Source organism: Crocuta crocuta, unplaced genomic scaffold (genome assembly GCF_008692635.1).
Source record: "Crocuta crocuta isolate KB4526 unplaced genomic scaffold, BGI_CrCroc_1.0 scaffold42, whole genome shotgun sequence".
Lineage (NCBI taxonomy): Eukaryota > Metazoa > Chordata > Mammalia > Carnivora > Hyaenidae > Crocuta > Crocuta crocuta.
Genome location: NW_027528744.1, coordinates 221,554 through 242,138, shown reverse-complemented (window position 1 = coordinate 242,138; position 20,585 = coordinate 221,554). Strand labels below are relative to the sequence as shown.

Below are 20,585 nucleotides of genomic sequence, written 5' to 3'. Positions count from 1 at the left end.
TTTAGATTGTGGGAAGGGAAATGTGTAGAAATAAATACAAGGAACTTTAATCTTCCTATCAATTGTTTTCACATAAGCTATAACCCTTCCAAGTGGCTCCCATGTGGATAGTCTCTTTTATTAAACTAATTGTTTTGTATGTTTGGAAAATGCACAATTTTATCATCATGGAGAAAAGTTTGTATAACATCATTACAATATAAAAAGTAAACATGACTTACAGAAACAAACAAAACCACACCTGAAATCAGTAAGCATCTGTTTACTTTTCTTTATATAAATGAAAAACAGAGATCAAGAAAATATTTTAGCTATGAGCTTGCCTTTTTTTAATAGTATAAAATTCATGCTGAGTGGGGAAAACTCATGCTTGATACATTCAACTTAGAGTATGTTTTCAAGGTGAATTACTAAATCCTCAGAACCTGACCTTCTAATGAAGGCACTGAGGCAAGCACAGAGTTGGTGAAGAAAACCACCAAGATATAAAAATGCATAGATATATGATCAACTAGGGACAAACTCTGATTGAATTATCACCAGATCTCTACAGACAAGGTATATCTATCAAACATGCCTACCATTAGCTTTGATTCCATTAATTTCCTGAGAAGAGACATCAGGTAGAGTTCTGGATACCAGGTGTGTAAACACTAAGAGATTCTGATACTGTGATATCTTTTGTGCAGAAACCCAAACACAACCCAACCAGATGCAGAAGTGAGTTTCCACTGGGGGCACTACCCACCCTTTTACTACTGGTACCATTATTTAAACGTTTAATGTAGGAGAAACTGAAGGCCAAAAAAGAACATGCTTGCACTTAATTTCCAGTGACAGCTAATACAGTGCATTAAAGGTGTAATACTATACACATGGTAGTTATATATAAATAGTAACATTAAAAAGGGGTTACAACATCGCTAAGACATCCTAAGTCTAAAACACTTAAAAAGCACATTTGCAGTACAACTTATCTTAAATTATTTTAATTGGTTTCAAGACAACTTCAGATTGGTGATGGGCTTTGACTTTTTCTGATTATAAAAGAGAAACACGGATGAATGCTTTTTAGGCAGCCTAATATCATTCCCAGGTAGACTATCATCTAACCTGTGTTACTTACATGCCATTAACTATCAATGAATGTTATTTTTACGTAAATGTTTTATGTAAATTTTGTTTTCCTAGAGTTGTTAGTCCTCTTAATAAAGATAGCTAATGCAAGAAAAAATTTTTTTTTGCATTCATTATCCAGGAACTTTTTCAAAGGAAAAGGGATGGGGAGGGGCAGAGTGACAGAGCTTGAATACTTAGCAACCATTTTACTGTTGAGAGTCTTTTTTTTAATGTATGAAAAATAATCCAGTTACATTCTTTAGCTTGATTACTCACAAAAAAACTTATCTGAAAAAAAAAATCAAGTAAATCTGTCAGTTGGGGAAGTTTATTTTTCCATGTGTTATCTAGAGATAAGCCAGCCTGTACTATTAGATTTCCACTGACATAATTGTGCATGAATTCTGATCTGATTTGGTATTACATGGTGCAAAAGGTGACACATTTTCTCTAATATACCCCATTAGAAAGGAAAGAAATTGCCAAGTATGAAATCTGAGGACCTTGATTCAGAAACTATGTGACTTTGAGGTCAGCTCAAAGGAAAAAAAGAACTTGTTCAACTACCCCAGGCACTGAAGGTTGTGGCAAGCAAACCTAATACCTAGGGTAGTTACTCTGTTGGATAATCAATAAAATCTTACATTATCAGACTGCAGCATCTGTATAATCATTTATTATATTGCCTGTATGTCTCCAAAATATTCTAGTGTGGAATCACAGAGAATACAGATGTTGTCCCTGTTTTCAAATCATTGCTGATTAGAATACATGGCTAAGATACTAGAACCAAGAAATAGCATATATGTATATAATGTGCTCAATATTGATTTTAATATCCACATAATGCTACTTCACTACAGCAGAAAAAAACTTTAGCTCCAAGGATCCTGGAAAAGAGTCTTGACCAAGCTACTTAGAATTTGTACAATAAAATTTTCAGAGATGTTCGTCATCTTTTAAATCCTATGAGAAATGTCCTTGAACAAATTAGTAAAATACCAGATGTGAACTGTTGGCAATTTCAAATTACATTTTCTAAAAAGAAGAAACTCTTATGTTTTAAGAAGGAAATGTTCTGCAATCTCCTTTCCTCTCTTGGTTTTTTATTTTTGGCAGCCAGTCAGAGCAAGTAAAGTCTCACTTCCAGGACACTGGACAGTGGCATTTTGTCCTCTTTCACTGGAAGAGGACAATCAGTGTTCACTAGAGTTTGATTAGGAATTTAAAAAAGGATTTTTAATGACTCCTTTCTACCCACCAACTAGCTTCAAGGAAGAGTTCAGCTAGATAGTGAAATTTCTGGGCTGAATTCTTATCTATGGAAAAGCAAGAGAGCGATTTAGGCAACACTCTGAGGTTTTAGCTAAGTAGAGAATGACAATTCAGTCAGTCCTTCGATGCTTCTCAACTTGTAAATCAAAAACAAAAAGTGAAATAAAAATATATGGGACCATAAATATTGGATATACCTGGCAGTTTGAAGGTACTATGTTTGTTTAAGTTTTGAGATAACCTAATCCAGCACTATGTGCTGATAAACCTAAGATAAAGTCTCCTGTTAGGCAACAGGCTTCATATACCTTAATGCTACTAGACATCTATTAGAAGCTTTCCCTCTTTAGAAATGGTAGCTGATTTTATTTTCCAAAGATGGCCCCATAATATCTCCCATCTCTTAGATTCTTAGGCAATAGGACCTTGATACTCTTGATTAAGAGGTAGAACCAAATTCATCCTCTCCTTGAATCGGGGCTGGCCTTAGTGACTTGCTTGACCAAAAGAACATGACAGAAGTGACATTCTGGAACTTCCAAGGCTATGCCATAAGCAGCTTTGCAGCTTCTGCTTGGGTCTCTTGAAACACTCACTTTTGAAATGGTTCTTGCTCTTAGAACTGAGCTGCCACATTATGAGAAGCCAGCAACAACCCCTAGTCATCTGACTGAGCCGTCTTGAATGTCCAGCCTAGTCAAGCCCTTGAAGAACCACAGACCTGGAGATCTGGCTAGGCCGACAAGAGAGATTCAAACAAGAGCTGACCAGGTGAGCCCAGTAAACCCACTGAATAATGAAAGAATGTAAATTATTGGGTTAGGTCACTAAGTGGGTTTTTGTAGGCGGTAGGCACTGGGAGATGGTTATACAAAACAATGGCAGGCTTTGGAGGCAGACAGACTGAAGTTTGTAGTTTGGTTGTTTCACTTACTTTGTAGTGTTGTGTGAGTTACTCAGAGGCTTGAGTCTTTTCATTTTATAAATAGTGACAATAGAAGGGCCTTCTCAACTGACGCATGATCCTCTTGCATCATACTTTCCTAAACTCTTAGATCAAAGTCAGAATAAGCATGGCTATTATATGCCTTTCCTTCTGAATCAACTTTTGAGGCATCAAAAATATTTTGTCTCCATTTACATTTATACTTCTTGCTTCCATATTGGATCTGCTTTCACTCAGTGAAAGCACACTCAATGGGGAAGAGGCCCTGAATATGGACTTGTTGCCCTGTTTTTCAAAGTCTCTCTTAAGACCTAGTGCCAAAGGAAAGGAGAGCTGGGCAGGCATGGAGGACACTTTGTCTATACTGACCAGAACAGGAGATTTTGCATACCAAGTGACCTAGTTGTGATCTCTGGGTGGGTCAAACAGGTTTTGCTACAACATGACCAGGAAGAAAGGTTAATTAGAGGGTTAGTTTCCTGATCTCATTTTCTTCATCATTAGACAAGTTACCTAATTCCCAGACTTAGCTTCTTCTTAGATAAGTTAACTTGTTTTTAGATTCAACTACTTCTCTATTTTAGTCTTATTATCTGGTTTCTAATCTTAGCTACTTCCCCACTAGCCAAGTTAATCTTCCTGATACTGAAGCATGGGAATGATACTTGATAAGCCAATACACAGAGTTATTGTGAACATTAAATTAAGGTAAAGAAAAAGAAGTACTTTGAAACATGTGAAGCACTTCACAAATACAAGGATATCTCAGCCAGGCATCTTATAGTCCTCAGAAACCCTACATTTTCCCTTATTCTAGACAACATAAATTGTTTCAATAATCTTATTACATTTACTAGTAAAAATATCTCTGAAATTCGTTTCTTTCTTATTATCATGAATGCTGTTTTCAGTGCAGGCTGCCATAATTTCTTGCTGGAGTTACCATAGCACTTCTTTGCATATTTCTCTACTTTTAGTCTCATTTCCTTCTGTTCTTTATGTTTATTTTTTGAGAGCGAGTGCACGTGTGTACACAAACAGGTGAGGGGCAGAGAGAGAGGGAGGCAGTGGACCAGAAGTGGGCCCTGTACTGACAGCAGAGAGTCCAAGGAAGGCTCAAACTGCCAAACCTTGGGGCCATGACCTGAGCCAAAGTCAAATGCTAAACTGACTGAGCCATGCAGGCATCCCAAGTCTCATTTCCTTATTATTCCATCACCTACCCACTAAGCAGAGTTTTCTTCTTCTTCTTTTTAATATATTCATTTATTTTGAGAGAGAAAAAGAGAGGGAGGGCACAAGCAGGGGAGGGGCAGAGAGAGAATGGTAGAACCCACAAACCATGAGATCATGACCTGAGCCAGGATCATGAGTCAAATACTTAACCGACTGAACTACCCACGTGCCCTGACAGTTCCTCCTATAGGCACAAATATCATCATGACAATTCCCTATTTTAGAACAGCCTTTGGTTTCTCACTGCTTGAAGATAATTCAAAATCCTTAACTGATGGCTAAAGGCTTCACAGTCTTAAATTTACCTTTTCCAGTGTCATTTTCCTCCACTTTACGCTCCTATTGTACCAAATACTCCTTGACCTCACATACCACACTTTCCTGTACACTCTCACTCATCCTTCAAGACCTAAACTAAATACCACCTCCTCTGTGCAGCATTTGCTGATGAGTCTGTGAAGATGGTCACCTTCCTGTTTTTCTCACCCAAACTCTTTATTACAACATTTTTCTCAGTGTATTAGAATTATTAGTTTACACAGTTGTCAAGGGTCCCATCAGACAGTGATTCCTGAAAGGCCCATATTCTGCCATATTTATCTCTGTCTGCTCAGTGTCTTGTCCCTCACTTTAAGTTTATGGGGAAAAGAAAACATTTTTCAATGAGAGGGAATAATTCAACCTGTGTCTGAGATTGGGCTTCAAGGTCTGTGGGTGGGCCTGTGAATTTAAGAATTAAAAAAAGTATTCTAAATTTTCTTTTCTGAGACTTTTATTAGTTTTACTTAAAAAACTTATGTTTTCTGTGAAATTATAATATTAACACATTAATTCACATCGAATAATATGGGATGAATGCTTTATCAGCCAAAACTAAATTATGTCACGGTAAAAAAAAGGCCTCAAAATCATGAAAGCTTATAAAAACAAGGGTTTATTTTTTTGTTCATACTACATGCCCTTATGGATTGGCTCCACATCACCTTTATTCTAGAATTCAAGTTAAGAAGGATCTCCTGTGTGGACAGCTCCATCTATGTTTCAGAAGGAACAGAGAGAGATGGCAGAGCCAAGGATAGCTTTGAACCTTTGGCTGGGAAATGGCCTGTGTCCGCCAAAGTGACATACATGGCCGGGCCTGAGATCACTAGGCAGGGAAGCGTATTTTGAACAGAGAGCAACCTGCTATTGAAGGTAAACAGACAGGCAGTACTGTCACTACAGTGTTAAGACCTCTAGAATAGTTTCCTATGGATAGGAATCTCAGAAAACACACTGTACTAACATGACTATCGTCATACATCTCTGTTTACCTGGAGTCTAGCTTAAGTAGGAAAATTTCAAAAGAAAAAAGAGTACCATGAGGTTTTCATATCTATTGATTTTCTATTCATTATGGAGTTTTATGGAATACAAAAAGTACAGTATTTCTTACGTGGCAGGATTCTGGCCAATGGAAGCATGCAACCAATACAATGAAAGGGAGTAGCTCGTGCTGCCTACTGTGAAAATCTATTAGACGCTGTGGATCTTTTTTCTTTATATAAAGACATCTTGGTTATTAAAGACTGGGACTTTACCTGGTTTTGGATTTGCCCCAAGGGGAAAAAAAGACTTGTATTAAAATTTTTTTTTTCTTTTTTTTTTTGCGTTCATCATATCACCAAGAAAAATAACCCACATGTCACTGGAAACATGTTGATGAAGCCACACATTTCTTGAAGTTGTGTTCTCATCAAATGATGTCAACACTCCAGAATTTCTGACATGTCTTTAATATCTCCCTTTTGCATGTAATAATACAAATAGATACCTCTATTTGCATAGCCAACTCCTGTCGACAAGTTCTTACAATCAAAGAATTCCTACTTTGTGAACTTCTTTGAGAATCTGCAGAGTCAATGTCTTTAACACGGTGAAGAATTTCTTTGCCAAACAAATTTTCAGGCAGAATAAAAATCTTGGCACTCTGGGCTCCGATAGAGCATCTGTGATGCTTGGCAACACATCTGGTTCTGCTGCTTTGGTGAAGAAACATGCTCCTCATCTCAACATGCAGTGGTGTCAGCCAGTGTCAACAATTCTGCCAGCAATCCTGAAAAAACTGTGTCTATTTCTACGGATGTTGTCAACCTCTTGAGAGCCAGAGCTGACACACTATTTCAAGAAGTTTCGTCAAGAAATGGGAATATAAGAGTAAGTTCACTGCTGCAATACAGACGATAACTAGCTATCCAGAAGACCGTTCTTGAAACATGTGATTGACTTTCAAATATGAGTTCTGCTTTTCTGAGGCAAAGGAAATCCAATGATGAGAATAAACCACAGGAAACAGCCCATTCATGGTTTGCTTTACTTGGTGATTATTCTCGCCAAACTATCGAAGGAGATCTTCCTATTTAAATTATTTTAGCTCTACTGCCATGCTGTAGGGCATGTTGGGGCATTTACTTAAACTTTCCAAGGCTGAAGAAATACTTCTGAAAACTGGAACAAAGAGTAATGGAGTTTTTCGACTTGTTTACAGGTGGAAATCCACAGACAGTTGGAATCTTAACTTTTTAAAAGCTTTTTAAAATTCTGCCTCCAATGACCTTAACATGGAATCGTGAATATTTAACCCCTTTTTTTAAAGTTTATTTTTTTGAAAGAGACAGAGACAGTGCAAAATGGGGATGGGCAGAGAGAGAGAGAGGGAAAGAGAAAGAATCCCAAACAGGCTCTGCATTGCCAGCACAGAGCCCGATGTGGGGCTCAAACCCACGAAGCTCTGAGATCATGACTTGAGCTGAAATCGAGTCAGATGCCTACCTGACTGAGCCACCCAGGTTCCCCGTAATTCTTCTTTTTAAAAAAAATAATGAGGTATTAGTGATGCAAACAATTTAAAACACGATCTCCTCAGCACGGTATGATATGAATTCAACAAGGACTTTGGAGAACTCTAGGAATTTGTTTATGCTTAACCCTCATCTAATAAAACCACGGCAGCTCCCATTTTGTTTGCTGTTTTCTTTTGCCGAATCAGTGTTTTAAGCATGTATTGCCATGCAACTGAAAAGTCATAGTCAAACAGATGTCAAAAATAACAAGCCTATTGCTATGTCAAAAACCACTCCATAATTTCAATATCAAAGCCAAACATCAGCCTTCTTGTAGAAGCTTACTTCTGAGCTGAACTAAACTTTATTTTTACTTGAAAAAATTTGCATTTATCTCAGGTGTTTGAGGAAAATAGGCATTAATGTCAACAGGAAGATAGTGAGAGGAACAGAGGTATGACTTTATGAAGATACTTTACTCTAAAAATAATTCAATTTCCATTGTAATAAAAAGAAGGCATGAGAAAGTTTTTTTTGCCTAAGTGGTTATGTGTGTATGTTTTTTTTTTTTTCCTGGGGAAAAAGTCTACAGCTTTCTTCAGGTATTCAAAGGGTCTGTGACCAAAATAGGACTAATACTCTCTGTCCTGATGCTTTGTAGAGTGAAATGTTTTGAGAAATAGAATGAATGTTCTAAGGAAGTGAAATTCTTCTGTTGAAAAATCGAGTCAACCATGCCTTGGTGCTGTAGTCACAAATGAATAATACAGGCTCCTCAACAGGAAGATAAGCAAGTGTACTAGCCCTCTCATTTTCGGACAAGCTTTTCTGAATAAAAACTAAGGCAGTTTAGACAATAATATTTGCTTTGCTATACTGTTTTTAGTTTTCATATTGAATGAAGAACTGTGTAGCCATATTTATATAGAAGAGTATATTAATAAGGAAAATTAGTAACTTAGATCCAGTGCTTTAAAATGCGCGCACACACACACACACACACACACACACACACACGTCTGTATGTGGAAGATGCTGTTGGAAGGCATCTGTATCAGTTTCTATTGCTGCTGTAATGAATAAACCTAGTGGCTTAAACGACACAGATTTATTATCTTACACTTTTGCAGTCTACACATTGCAAGTACGTCTCACAGAGCTAACTAAAATCAAGATGTAGGCAGGACGGTATTTCTTTCTGGAGGCTCTTGGGGGAGAATCCACTTCCTTGCCCTCTCCAGCTTCTAAAGGCTACAGACATTTCTTGGTTTGTGGTCACCTTCCTTCATCTCCAAAGCTGGTGTAGCAGCTCAGCCCTCCAATCCCAGCCTGCCCTCCACCCTCTTCCGTTTGTTTTATTAATGCCAGCTCTCTGGACTTGGCTCCGTACCCCCACGTTGGGTGCTGTCCAGCGGCTCCTTCTGCTGCTGTAGTTCTGGGTCTCCAGCTTCTTTTTGTGTTTATTGAGCCTACGTTACGGGACACACCCTCTCCTGGGCTGTAGAACTGCTGGCAGGACATCTTTGAGAGGTTATTATCTGCTCACCACACCTCTGCTTAGCTGGTGTAGTGGGAAATGGCTGAACGTACAAGAAAGCAGTGCGAAGAACTAGGTTTCTAGTTCTGTAAGAGCTCCTAGCAGGGATGGATTATGCTCCAGACTCCCTGATTATGCTACCAGAATGCCTGAAGATCATGTCTAAGGTAATTTGCATTTGTTCTTTGATTTCTATTTTCCCATAAAACTTAGTTTTAAGGAAGGATAAAGATGCCAAACTTGGAAAACCTGAGCTTCAGTCCTGGCTCTGCCACTTATTGTTTATGTCACCTTTGGCAATGCACCTATGCTTGGCTGAAGCACAGTTTCCCCATTTTAAAATGACTTGAACTAGGAGCAGCAAGGAGAGGATGGGCTGGGATGTGCTGAGTGTGTGGGACTGCTCAGAGGATCTCCAGAATTAGACTGGCCCACAAGGGAGTCCTGGAATGAGAAACACCTGGGTGCCCTGGTGCCAGAAGCCCCTAGTTGTGGACTCTTACTAAGGAGGCTGACTCACTGCACCTATCAAGCAAACGCCAATCCTTGTGAACACTTCCCCTGACACTCCTGTCAGAGTCACCGGGCTGCAGAGCTTCACCTCGGAGGCCCAGCCAGGTGCAGCAGACGGGCTCTGGCCCCCAGGGGCTGTGCAGGGGCAACACCAGTAAAGGCTGAGTCAGGGCACTGACTGTGCATGTGAGCTCAGAAGGCTTCCTGCCCTGCAGGAGGCTGAATGCCATGGGCAGCAAGGCGTCCTTCTGACCCTTCTCTTGGGCATCCTCTAGTATGAATGTTGCTATGGTTCTAAATGAAGTAGAGTGTTCCTGCTGATTCAAGGTCAGTGGGCTAACACCTTAGCGCGTCTGAGCACCAATACACATCCTTAAAGAGGAATGGATCCTTCCTTGCTTTTTGCCTATTTGTTCTTCCCAGAAGGAGGCAGCAAGTTTCCCATCACCCTTTCTGCATGCCCAACACCCCTTGCCCCAGAGCAGAACTAGATAAGAAGTAGAACATACTGTACTATGACTCAGTTTAAAATATGAAGTTTACCTCAGTAACATATATTTCAGTTTGTACCTCTGGTATGAGATGCTTCCTATCATCTTTGAAAGGATGTGTCCCTGCAGGCAGGCTTTCCTAATTTGTTTACTATAAGACACTTACGGCATTGCCTGGCAATAGATACATACAAGGAACACAAAGATGGTTCCATTTTTGTTCCAGAGCCTGAGTGGATCTAGAACAAATTCTAAGCACAATTCTAAGCATCTAGCAGAATTCTGAGATGACTGCCAAGATTCCTACTTTCTGGTATATTTATTCTGTATAATCCCCTCCCTTTGTATGGGAAGGGAATTAGGAATACAATGGGATAGTCATCCCATGATTAGGTTATAGTAGATGGCACAGTGGACTTTAAGAAAGAATTATCTTTGGTGGGCCTGATCTAATCAGGTGAAACCTGAAGAGGGACTAGGCTCTTCCTGAGGAAAGAGAGTTGAAGTGTTAGATTTGACAACAGGGGGATTCTCCATGGATGGATGTAAGATGGAAGGGACCACGTAAGAGAACCAGTGGGAGTAAAAAGCCAATAAGAAAACGAGGGCTTCAGTCCTTCAAATATAAGGAACCAAATTCTCCCAAAAAACTGAATGAACTTGGAAGTGGATTCTTCTGCAGAGCCTCAGATGAGGCTGATATCTTGAGTATGAGATGCTGAGCAGAGAGCCCAGCTGAGCCATGCCTAGACTTCTGACCTGCTGATTTGAGAACTAATACACGTAGCTTGTTTGAAGCCTCTAAGTTTGTCATCATTTGGGATGCAACAATAGAAAACTAATAGACTAATACAATGCTATTCCAGTTAAATGTGAATTAAGACCTTCTTTTTATTAAATTTTTTTAAACATTTATTTATTTTTGAGAGACAGAGAGAGACAGATCATGAGCAGGGGAGGGACAGAGAGAGAGGGGCACACAGAATTGAAAGCAGGCTCCAGGCTCTGAGCTGTCAGCACAGAGCCCGACGTGGGGCTTGAACCCACGAACTGTGAGATCATGACCTGAGCCGAAGTCGGATGCTCAACAGACTGAGCCACTCAGGTACCCCAAGACTTTTTTAAAGATTTTTTTTCTTGACTCCTCTTTCCCTTTCTCCAAAGCTTTGATCTGCTCCCCAACCATGTAATTATTTCATTGAATATAACTAGAAAATGCCACTTTGTCATTAGAATCTTCTTCTCTCCTATCACATATCAGAGGTATCTCCTCCCCTACCCCCATCCTTGATTTGAGATGCAGAGACGTATGCATCCTGGGTATACTGGATACATTTGTAGGGCTGGAGAATCAAAGCAGAAAACACAGATTTCAAGAATTAAAGCAAACAATCTGTGTATGTTGAAGTAACTCAGATATGTTTCATTCATTGCATCTCGTTATCTTGAAACACAGTAACCTTGACATAATGGCCGAGGAAAAAGGAGAAGCAAGGCAAGCATAAATGCCTGAACATTTTAATGCCTTTTATCAATAAACATTAGTAGTATGCCATGCATCCGAATCCAAGCTTATCCTGAGGAAAACCTGCGTTCTATCTTCTGCTTCCTGATATTGCAGCTGGATCCCATTACAAGTGTAGGACACACCATGGGAAGCATGCCTAAACTTTTTAAGCTACAAAACGAAAGCTGATCTTCATTAATTAGATGTCTAGATTATGCAGATTGACCACTGTATTATTATAAATAACATGGTCAAAAACACTATTATATGGCTTGTTGATAGCTCCACCTAGGTAATTTAGCTAAGCCTTATTTACTAAGATATTCTTTTAACCACAAAGGCAGGATTTGGTGTCAGGTCAAAAATCAGATCAAACTGTGAATTTGTGGCTGACGGCTGAGAGAATGCTCTACAACAAAGGGAACTGAGAAAGCAGTAGGATGCCTTTCTCACATTTAATTCAGGGGAAATTTCATCTCTGGTACAGCTTCATCTAGTGCTACGACATAATGCAGATAAGTGAAAATATTAACAAGTCAATGATTCATAACTAAGACCCACCATTGAAAACCCACATTCTCTGCCTTTGTGAAAACCACGGAATTGGATTAAGAAAGAAGCCACCTAATTTTAGATTCAAGCAAATGTGGACAATGGGTCCTAGAATGAAGGCTAAGTCTGAAGGTCACAAACCCTCACCTGAATAATGATTAGCGGTTTTAATAAAAAGGAAGGACACATGAAAAACAAAATCCTCAAACGCCCATTGTGTGGAAAAGCTTCAGGAACTGGGGTTCCAGGTGAATCGTGATTTAACTTTTACCAACTTTAACCAAAGTCTTCCCAGGTGCTGAAGTTAGCACTAGAGAAAAGCTCTTACAAAAATGTTAGGTGAAGTAATTATAATCTGTGTCCACTTCAACTTCTTGTACCTGTGTCTTTGCCATCTATATAATTATGTTGAGGGAAAACACTTTGAGCTGAAATGAAATAAACGACTTCACTTTATGTCCACACGGACCTTGTCAAGTAGCCAATGACTTGCCCTTTCGTTGTGAGTGACTAATATCAATGCTGGCTCTAAAGAAAGACACTTTTCATAATCGCCCAACAATCTGCTAAGTGAAAACATATGGATGGGCTTAGGCAAAGCCTGCCAGGGGTCTTTGCTGAATGGAAAACAGGTGCTCTCATTCTGTGCCACGTAATACCCCATTTACCCCCAAGTCCAAAGGTTATAAGACTAATAGCTGCCTTGTGGTAATCAGGGAAAGCCCAGAAACCAGCCTCGATGTAATATCTGGGACATATTTTACATACTTGCAACATATGCTTCAGGTTCAATTAAAGTGAGGCTTTGGCACATTTATTAATCTTTTTTACTTTTATCCTATAAGAGGACTCACTGACCTGACCCCACTATTATGCCATATGAGAAAACAGAGAAATAATGAGAGCTAGAGGTCAGTGCCCACTCATATGGCAAAAAACACATTTGTTTTCTCCTGAAATTCCATTATGCACGACTCTATACACAAACTTTAAACAGAGGAACCAATGGATTCTTTTAACGTAGGAAATTACCCTTCTCCCACTCAGACACACTGATAGCCAAGACTTTACAGCCTTTGCCACTATGACAGCCACTCAAGAGACGGAAGCTGGTAAATGGAAACTTGAAGGATCCTTTTATATTTTCATTTCTTATGGTAAAATCTTTCTATTTTAACACGTCCACTCTAGGATTCTTCTGTTACGCAAGCCCCTAAAAGTCTTTTGAAAATTATTATTCTTGAGATTTTCTTTTTGCTCAGATATGGTTTTTATGCTGTCAATTGCATTATGAGTAGAAAGGAAAAGCCTCCTTACATATCACTCAAATAAAGGGTTGGATTTATGAAAATCAGCTCACGACGCTTTCATACGGAAAACACACTGTTTGTCAGCAGCCTGTGCACAAGAATACAGTAGAATTCACACAGTTATTTAAGCACTCATTTGCAATCAACTCTGGTACCAGATCTGCAAATGTGTTAGAACCAGGGTGTCGTTTGCAGACACCTAAACACTAGATTACAACAGATGCCGCTGCAGAGACCTGGTGCTATTTCCACCGGGCATGCTCCACTCGACATCTAGGTTTTGGGGAGGTAGTTAACCAAGTGTGATTTGCTTCCCACTCCTAACATTCTCTCTATTAAAAAAATGACCATAAAGGGGAGATTAGTGGTTTGAAGTATCAACAAACTGGCTTAAAAAAAAAATACAGGTTGCCTTCAAGCAGGGACATTTAAGTACTAGACTTCACTAAGGGTTTCCATCTATTAACATTTCTGGAGAAACGCCCGCTGCTGGAATGAATCTTTATGGTGGCTTTAATAATAAAGCAGCAACAAGCAAAGGAAAATAGCCATAAATGGATGGCAGCTCAGTGTTTATCAGCAGAGAAATGATGATTCAGGGCTGGCATGTTGAGTTAAAATACAAGCTCTCTACAGCTCTACTACTGACCTTAACAATAAATCATATCATTTATTGCCAGAAGTGTATGTTCATGTTATTTAACATTAAAAACAAGCACATATGTGTTTTTGTGGGAAGGAGATTTTGTGAGTTTATGTTTGATGATGTCACTAATGACTAAATGATATAGAGAAGAAAAATTTCACATAAAAGCTCTATCAATTTAAAAATGTCTGGAACAGCATTAGATGGGAGAAAGTGTGTGTGTGTGTCTATGTTTTCATTCTCCTTCTAGCATCGAACATTGGTCAAGAAAAAATCATGTGGGGTTTGACTAATCACTGTGAATTGTTTTTGTTTTTTTGTTTTCTTTTTTTACATTTCTAATGCTTGCTTCCAGCATGTGAATTCTTACACAGGGGTATAATTGTACATCTCTACTAAAATCAAAGGTCAAGGGCATAAATTAAGATACGCTGTTGTTCTCTTTTATTCCAAAAATTCACTGCTTTACTATAATAGAAATCAGATTCCAGTGAAGGTCACAATCTGGTTTTGTATGCCAAACAATTTGGAAATAATGAATGATATTCTCTCTTCCCTCCCAATTTCATCCTAGCACCTTTTAGATTTTCTATCTAGAAATGCCCATGGATTTTGATAAACCAGCATCACTATCCTCCTTGCCTATAAAAAGACTTTCTTCTGACCCCAGACACCACTACAGTGGTTCAAATTCATTCTAATTCATCCCTCCAGTTGTCCCCTCTCCCCAGGGAACGGCCACTCCAAGCGATTCCAGAAACTAGCTGGGATCTTTTTCTTTTTTAACGATGGCCGCCATTCCCATGCCAACCAGCAATTCAAAAATAACCTCTCAACAGGCTTTCCTGCCCAAGAAGCCACAGGGCCACACCAAGTCAAGTCTAGGCAAGGGCCCTGAGCACTGGGATTATGTAAATGCCCTCTGGAGCCTACACACACACACACACACACACGTGTTCTTTTGCTGAGCAATTCTTTTGAAAATTAGAGATGACAATATCCATGTTCAACTTAAGCAGACTGCTATTTTTTCACTTCTCTCTTCCTCCAAAGTGTAGCCCGATTTGTAATACTCAAGATAGGACAAATTTTTGCCCTTCAAAAACAGTTGTCACTGCTGTTATCTTCACGAGAGCTATCAAGTTCCAGACAAGCTGAATTATTATTTTTTTTTGTTCCTGGCAGAAAAATATTTGACCTAGCTCTGGACACAAGCGAAGAGGATTTATAGCCCTCTCTCCTTCTTTGCAACATGCAGTGGCATTGTTAGGATGATAAACAGCACTGTCCAATTTTCTGGACTCAAACACTTCGACTCCTTTTTTAACTGTCTGTGAAAACAGTGTCATGTCTACATTTCCCCATCCCCTGGTACCCAAGTGCTGGGAAGGATAATTACCTTGTCATCTTTGTCATCTTCTTCTTCCTCGTCCTCCAGCATGTCCTCCACTACCTGCAGACAGAAACAGAAGTCATTTCCGTGCTCTTAAGAGGAGAGAATTTTGTTCTGTCATTTTGAACCTTTTGGAAATGAAAACTTTATTAACATTTGAAACAGATGCATGGAGAGGGACTATTTGATCTAGAGATAGGGATTAGGAAAATGCTCTGCCTTTAATTGATTGAAACCAGGGAAGTGAATCCCACTGGGGGAGTCCTATGTGTGTGAAATGTTCTGTGACGACTTAAAGAATTTGAAATATGCATAAGGTAAACTAACGTTAATTTGAGAGATGCTTGACATCAGGAAATTTCCTTTCTTACTTACTCCATGGTCTGTATTAATGAGGCACTTTAAGTTTGGAACTAGAAAACTAAGCAGAAAACAGCTCTGCTATTTCTAATTGACTTTTTACCAAACTCTAAGGGAAAGTATACTGTCTGTTCACTGATTTATGCTGGTGGTCTATGGCATAAAGCTAATATCTTTCATGGCTCAAATTTTACTTATTTTTAATTTTTTTAATTGAATACACTAGATAAGTTTAAAGTATGCTGTGTGTTACTTGGATACATTTATATATTGTGTTTTGCTAATTATACATTATGTTTGCTAATGTGGCAGTACTTATCACTTTACATCAATATAATACACCATTATGGCCTATGTTCATTATACTGTGCATTAGATATGGACGGCTTACTTACTACCTGTCACAAGTTTGTACCCTTAAACACCGTCACTGCTATCCCTGCCCTCCATCCCATGGTAATCACCAGTTTACTATCTTTTTTTAATACATTTAACTTTTTTAGATTTCACATATAAATGCCCTCATATAGTACTACTCTTTCTCTGACTTATCTTGCTTATGATGTGCTCAAGGTCTATCCATGTTGTCACAAAAGGGAGGCTATCTTCCCGTCTTGTAACTGAGTAACATTCCACTATGTATACGTACCATATCTTTTTCACCCATTCATCTGTTGATAGGCATTTGAGTTGTTTCCATATACTGGCTTTGGGAATCATGCTGCAGTAAACATGGTAGCACAGATAATTTTTCGATACCCTGTGTTCATTTCCTTTGGATATATATTAGAAGCTTAATTGTTGGACCATATAGTGGATCCATTTTTATTTTTTTGAGGAACCTCACATTGTTTTCCATAGTGTTGGGACCAACTTATATCCCTACCAACAATGTATCAGGGTTCTCTATTTACCACATCCTCAACAGGACCTATTGTCTCTTCCTGATGAGAGTCATTCTAAAGATGTTCGATAATTCATTGATAAGTTGATATAGAGGTGATATTGCATTGAGGTTTGAGTTTGGATTTCCTTTATATTAATGACGTTAAACATCTTTTCATCTGTTGGCCACTTTGATATTCTCTTTGGAAAATTGTCTATTTAGTTCTTTGCCTATTTTTATTTATTTATTTTTAAGTATTTATTTATTCTTGAGAGAAAGAGAAAGTGCAAGCAAGGGGAAGAAAGAGGAAGATATAGAGCATCTGAAGCAGACTATTGGCTCTGAGCTGTCAGAAAGAGCCCAATGTGGGACTCAAACTCGAGAACTGTGAGATCATGACCAGAGCCAAATTCAGGTGCTTAACCAGCTGAGCCACCCAGGCGCCCCGCTTCTGCCTATTTTTAAATTTGATTGTTTGGGGTTGCCTGGGTGGCTCAGTCAGTTAAGTGTCCAACTTTGGCTCAGGTCATGATCTCATGGTTCGTGGGTTCGAGCCCCATGTCTGAGCTGACAACTAGCTCAGAGCCTGGAGCCTGTTTCAGATTCTGTGTCTCCCTCTCTCTGCGACCCTCTCCTTTTCTCTCTGTCTCCCTCTCTCTCTCTCTCTCTCTCTCTCAGAAATAAATTAAAACATAAAAAAATAAATTGGATTGTTTGTTGTTGTTGTTGTTAGGGAGTTGACGGAGTTCTTTAGATATTATGGATATTAATCTCTTATCTGCAGACTGTTTGCAAAAGTTTTCTCCCATTCTGTAGGTTGTCTTTTTATTTCAACTTTTGACTATCTCTCTGTATTAGTTTTTGATTTTGTGGGTTACCAGACACTCTAATTTTAATTCTCTGATTTTACACAAGGATTACATTATGAAAATGGACAATGAAAGAAAATTAGGAATGTATTCAATAATCGAGCGTATATGATATGTACATATAACCCTTGTAGGTAGATATGCATGAATGCATTTTTTTTATGACTCCTGGTTTCCTTACTTCAACCTAATGCAATAGTCATTTTGGATTTGTCGAATAATTTGTCCTTTCCTTGATTAATGTGTAACTGTGGTATTACAAATGGGATTTCACTCTGTGTCAGGTGTTTTATTATGGTTTTATACACTTACTCATTCTCTCTTTCTCTCGCTCTCTCCATGGAAACCAAAAATTTTTAAAACTTTGGGGAGGGTTGATATTCAGTTAAGTGCCAACTTCTGATTGCATTATATCATTTCATATAATTTCTAATTCTTGTGGTGCTTTTCTTTTTTATCCAGTCTGTATCTCTATTTTTGAATAAACGTGATAGAATCATGGTTATTAAATATTTTTAAATCTTTCTCCCAGAGCTCGTAACTTTAAAAGATAGAGACAGCTAGGGCTTCTTTCATGTGGCTTGTGATACAGACAGGAATATGCTATGAGTGAAAACTTCAATAGCTAAGACTGTATTATGCAAAAAGCTACACAAACTGAGATAATATGTTAGAACTTCCAGTAATCTAATAATTATTCGCAAATATTCTAAAAGCATTAACTTATTTAAAAGAATAGCCCAAACACAAACCTCCATTTCTCATAAATCAATACAGAACCTAAAGCATCTGACAGCTTGTGATTGTTCCTAATTAGTTTTTTTTTAATTTGAGAGAGAGAGAGAGAGAGAGAAAGAGCACTAGTCTGAGCAGGGGAGAGGGGCAGAAGGGGAGAGAAACAGTGTGTCCCACACAGGCCCCATACTCAGTGCAGAGCACAACGCGGGGCTTGATCTCATGACCCCTAGGATCATGATCTGAGTTGAAATCAAGAGTCAGACACTCAACCAACTAGGCCACCCAGGTGCCTGGAGATTGTTCCTAATTTAATGGCCTGCTTTAAATCTTCTCTTATATGTTAGAATTTTGTGGTCTTTCATTTGGACATTCAGCATATCAAAAGAACCATAGAAACACAAAGTTCTGTTTCCAACATCTGGTGAGAGTTTACAATTATTTTCAAGACATATAAAGCAATTAAACCTCAGCAAGAAAGGACTCTTAACATTCTTTCTAACTATATTCAGCAACTCCATAAGTATTTATTATAAAACCCCTTGTCCAAGAAACACAGTGCTAGGTACCACGGGGATACAAAGCTGAAAACATCCTCAAGAGGTTTATAATCCAGTATAATTTAAACGGAGCCTACAAGCTAATCATTCATGTTGACTTTTAATTTCCTGAAAGTTTGAAGTATTCAGAAGTATATAGAAATAATAGTGACAAAGTATAATCAAGGTGCTATAAGCTAGGTAATTCCAAATTGGGCTAATTTTGATGGAAGTTTAAATAGGAGAAATAGCCACAATATTTCAGTACATTGCATTTCTTCCAAAGAATTCACCTGACACTGCAAGAAGCTGAGCTAGAACTCAAATCCGAACAGTGGGATAGCAAAGAGGCGGGGGATGAATTCACCTAACTCTCATGCATCTTATTAAAATGATTACAATTTTGTATCTCTACTAAAATGAGTTTAAAAGTTTTGATGTAGATTAAGTAAATTTTGTAAAACCTGTATAGATTTGAGGTATAAAATAGGATGATTTGGTTAAGTCATATCTTACTAAAATTACCCAAAAGGCATCTATCAAATATGGCAAGGAAAAAGAAATGAATAGTATAGTATACTTTTACTCCTAGGCATAAACTCAATGTTTTCACTAATTATTAAAAATGTATTATATGCATCTTTTTAATACATATGATCATACTGCAGGTGCTAAGAAGGAAGAATGGTGTCAGATTGTGCCTAACAGATTGCAAGGGGCATAATAATGTTCAAGAAATATTTGCTGACAGAATGGAGAAATGACTGCATCAACTATTGCTCATATCTTTCTTTTTTCTTTGTTTTTTTAAAAGTTTTTATTTATGCATGTATGTATGTATGTATGTATTTATTTACTTATTTATTTATTTTGAGAGAGAGAGAGAAAGAGAGGGAGTGAGGGAAGGAGGGAAGGAGGGAGGGAGAGAGAGAGAGAGAGAGAGTCCAAAACAGGCTCCGTGTCGTCAAGTGCAGAGCCCAATGTGGGGCTTGATCTCAGGAAACTTGAGATCACGATCTGAGCCAAAATCAAAAGTTGGACACTCAATCGACTGAGCCACCCAGGTGCCCCTATTCTTTTTTAACAGGGTGTTTTTTTTTTTAATATTTTTATTTATTTCTAGGAGAGATAGAGACAGCGTGAGCAGGGGAGGGTCAGAGAGAGAGGGAGAAACAGACTCTGAAACAGGCTCCAGGCTCTGAGCTGGCAGTCAGCACAGAGCCGGACGCGGGGCTCGAACCCACGAACCGCGAGATCATGACCTAAGCGAAAGTCGGACGCTTAACCGACTAAGCCACCCAGGCGCCCCCAGGTGCCCCTATTCTTTATATCTTTCAACAGGTTTTTATGTAAAAGACCCGAACTAGCTCACAGAAGAGAACTAGCTTGTCTGGGAAGCCTTATACCTAATCGGTGACACAGACTAATAAAAGCAAATATTCAAAATGCCTTCAAATATTTGCCTAGACACAGAAACCATAAATATTTAACCTTTAAGATTTGGAGATTTCTACTACCTTCAAGTTAATTTTCAAAATTTCAGAATATTATCAAAACAGAAAATAAGCCAATAGCTTAATTTACACATTTTCCAAATCAGCTGTGGATCTTAAGTTCAAGAACAACTCAGAGAGGTCTACAGAATCAGGCTCTTCGTTTGCAAAACCCAAACTGTTCTTACCCTGCACAAGTGGGTAATTGGCTACGCACAATTGCTCTACAAATGTGCAGCCAGAACCACCCAATACAACCATTTGCTTTTACATTTGGCAGAAAAGTGTTGTGTTAGCGAGATGCCTTTGTGTTGTGTTTTAGCGCTCTAGTGAGGGCTTTTCCCCTCCTCCAGTGC

At 38.6% G+C, this 20,585-nt stretch overlaps 1 protein-coding gene across 1 annotated transcript in view; it reads right to left on the bottom strand.

Moving 5' to 3' along the window:
* Positions 1-20,585, bottom strand: part of MCTP1 (multiple C2 and transmembrane domain containing 1) — a 292,860-nt gene that overhangs the window by 55,170 nt on the left and 217,105 nt on the right. The window contains exon 16 of the mRNA XM_077755308.1: positions 15,354-15,407. Coding sequence (XP_077611434.1) covers positions 15,354-15,407 — 54 coding nt within the window. The remainder of the gene's footprint in view (positions 1-15,353; positions 15,408-20,585) is intronic.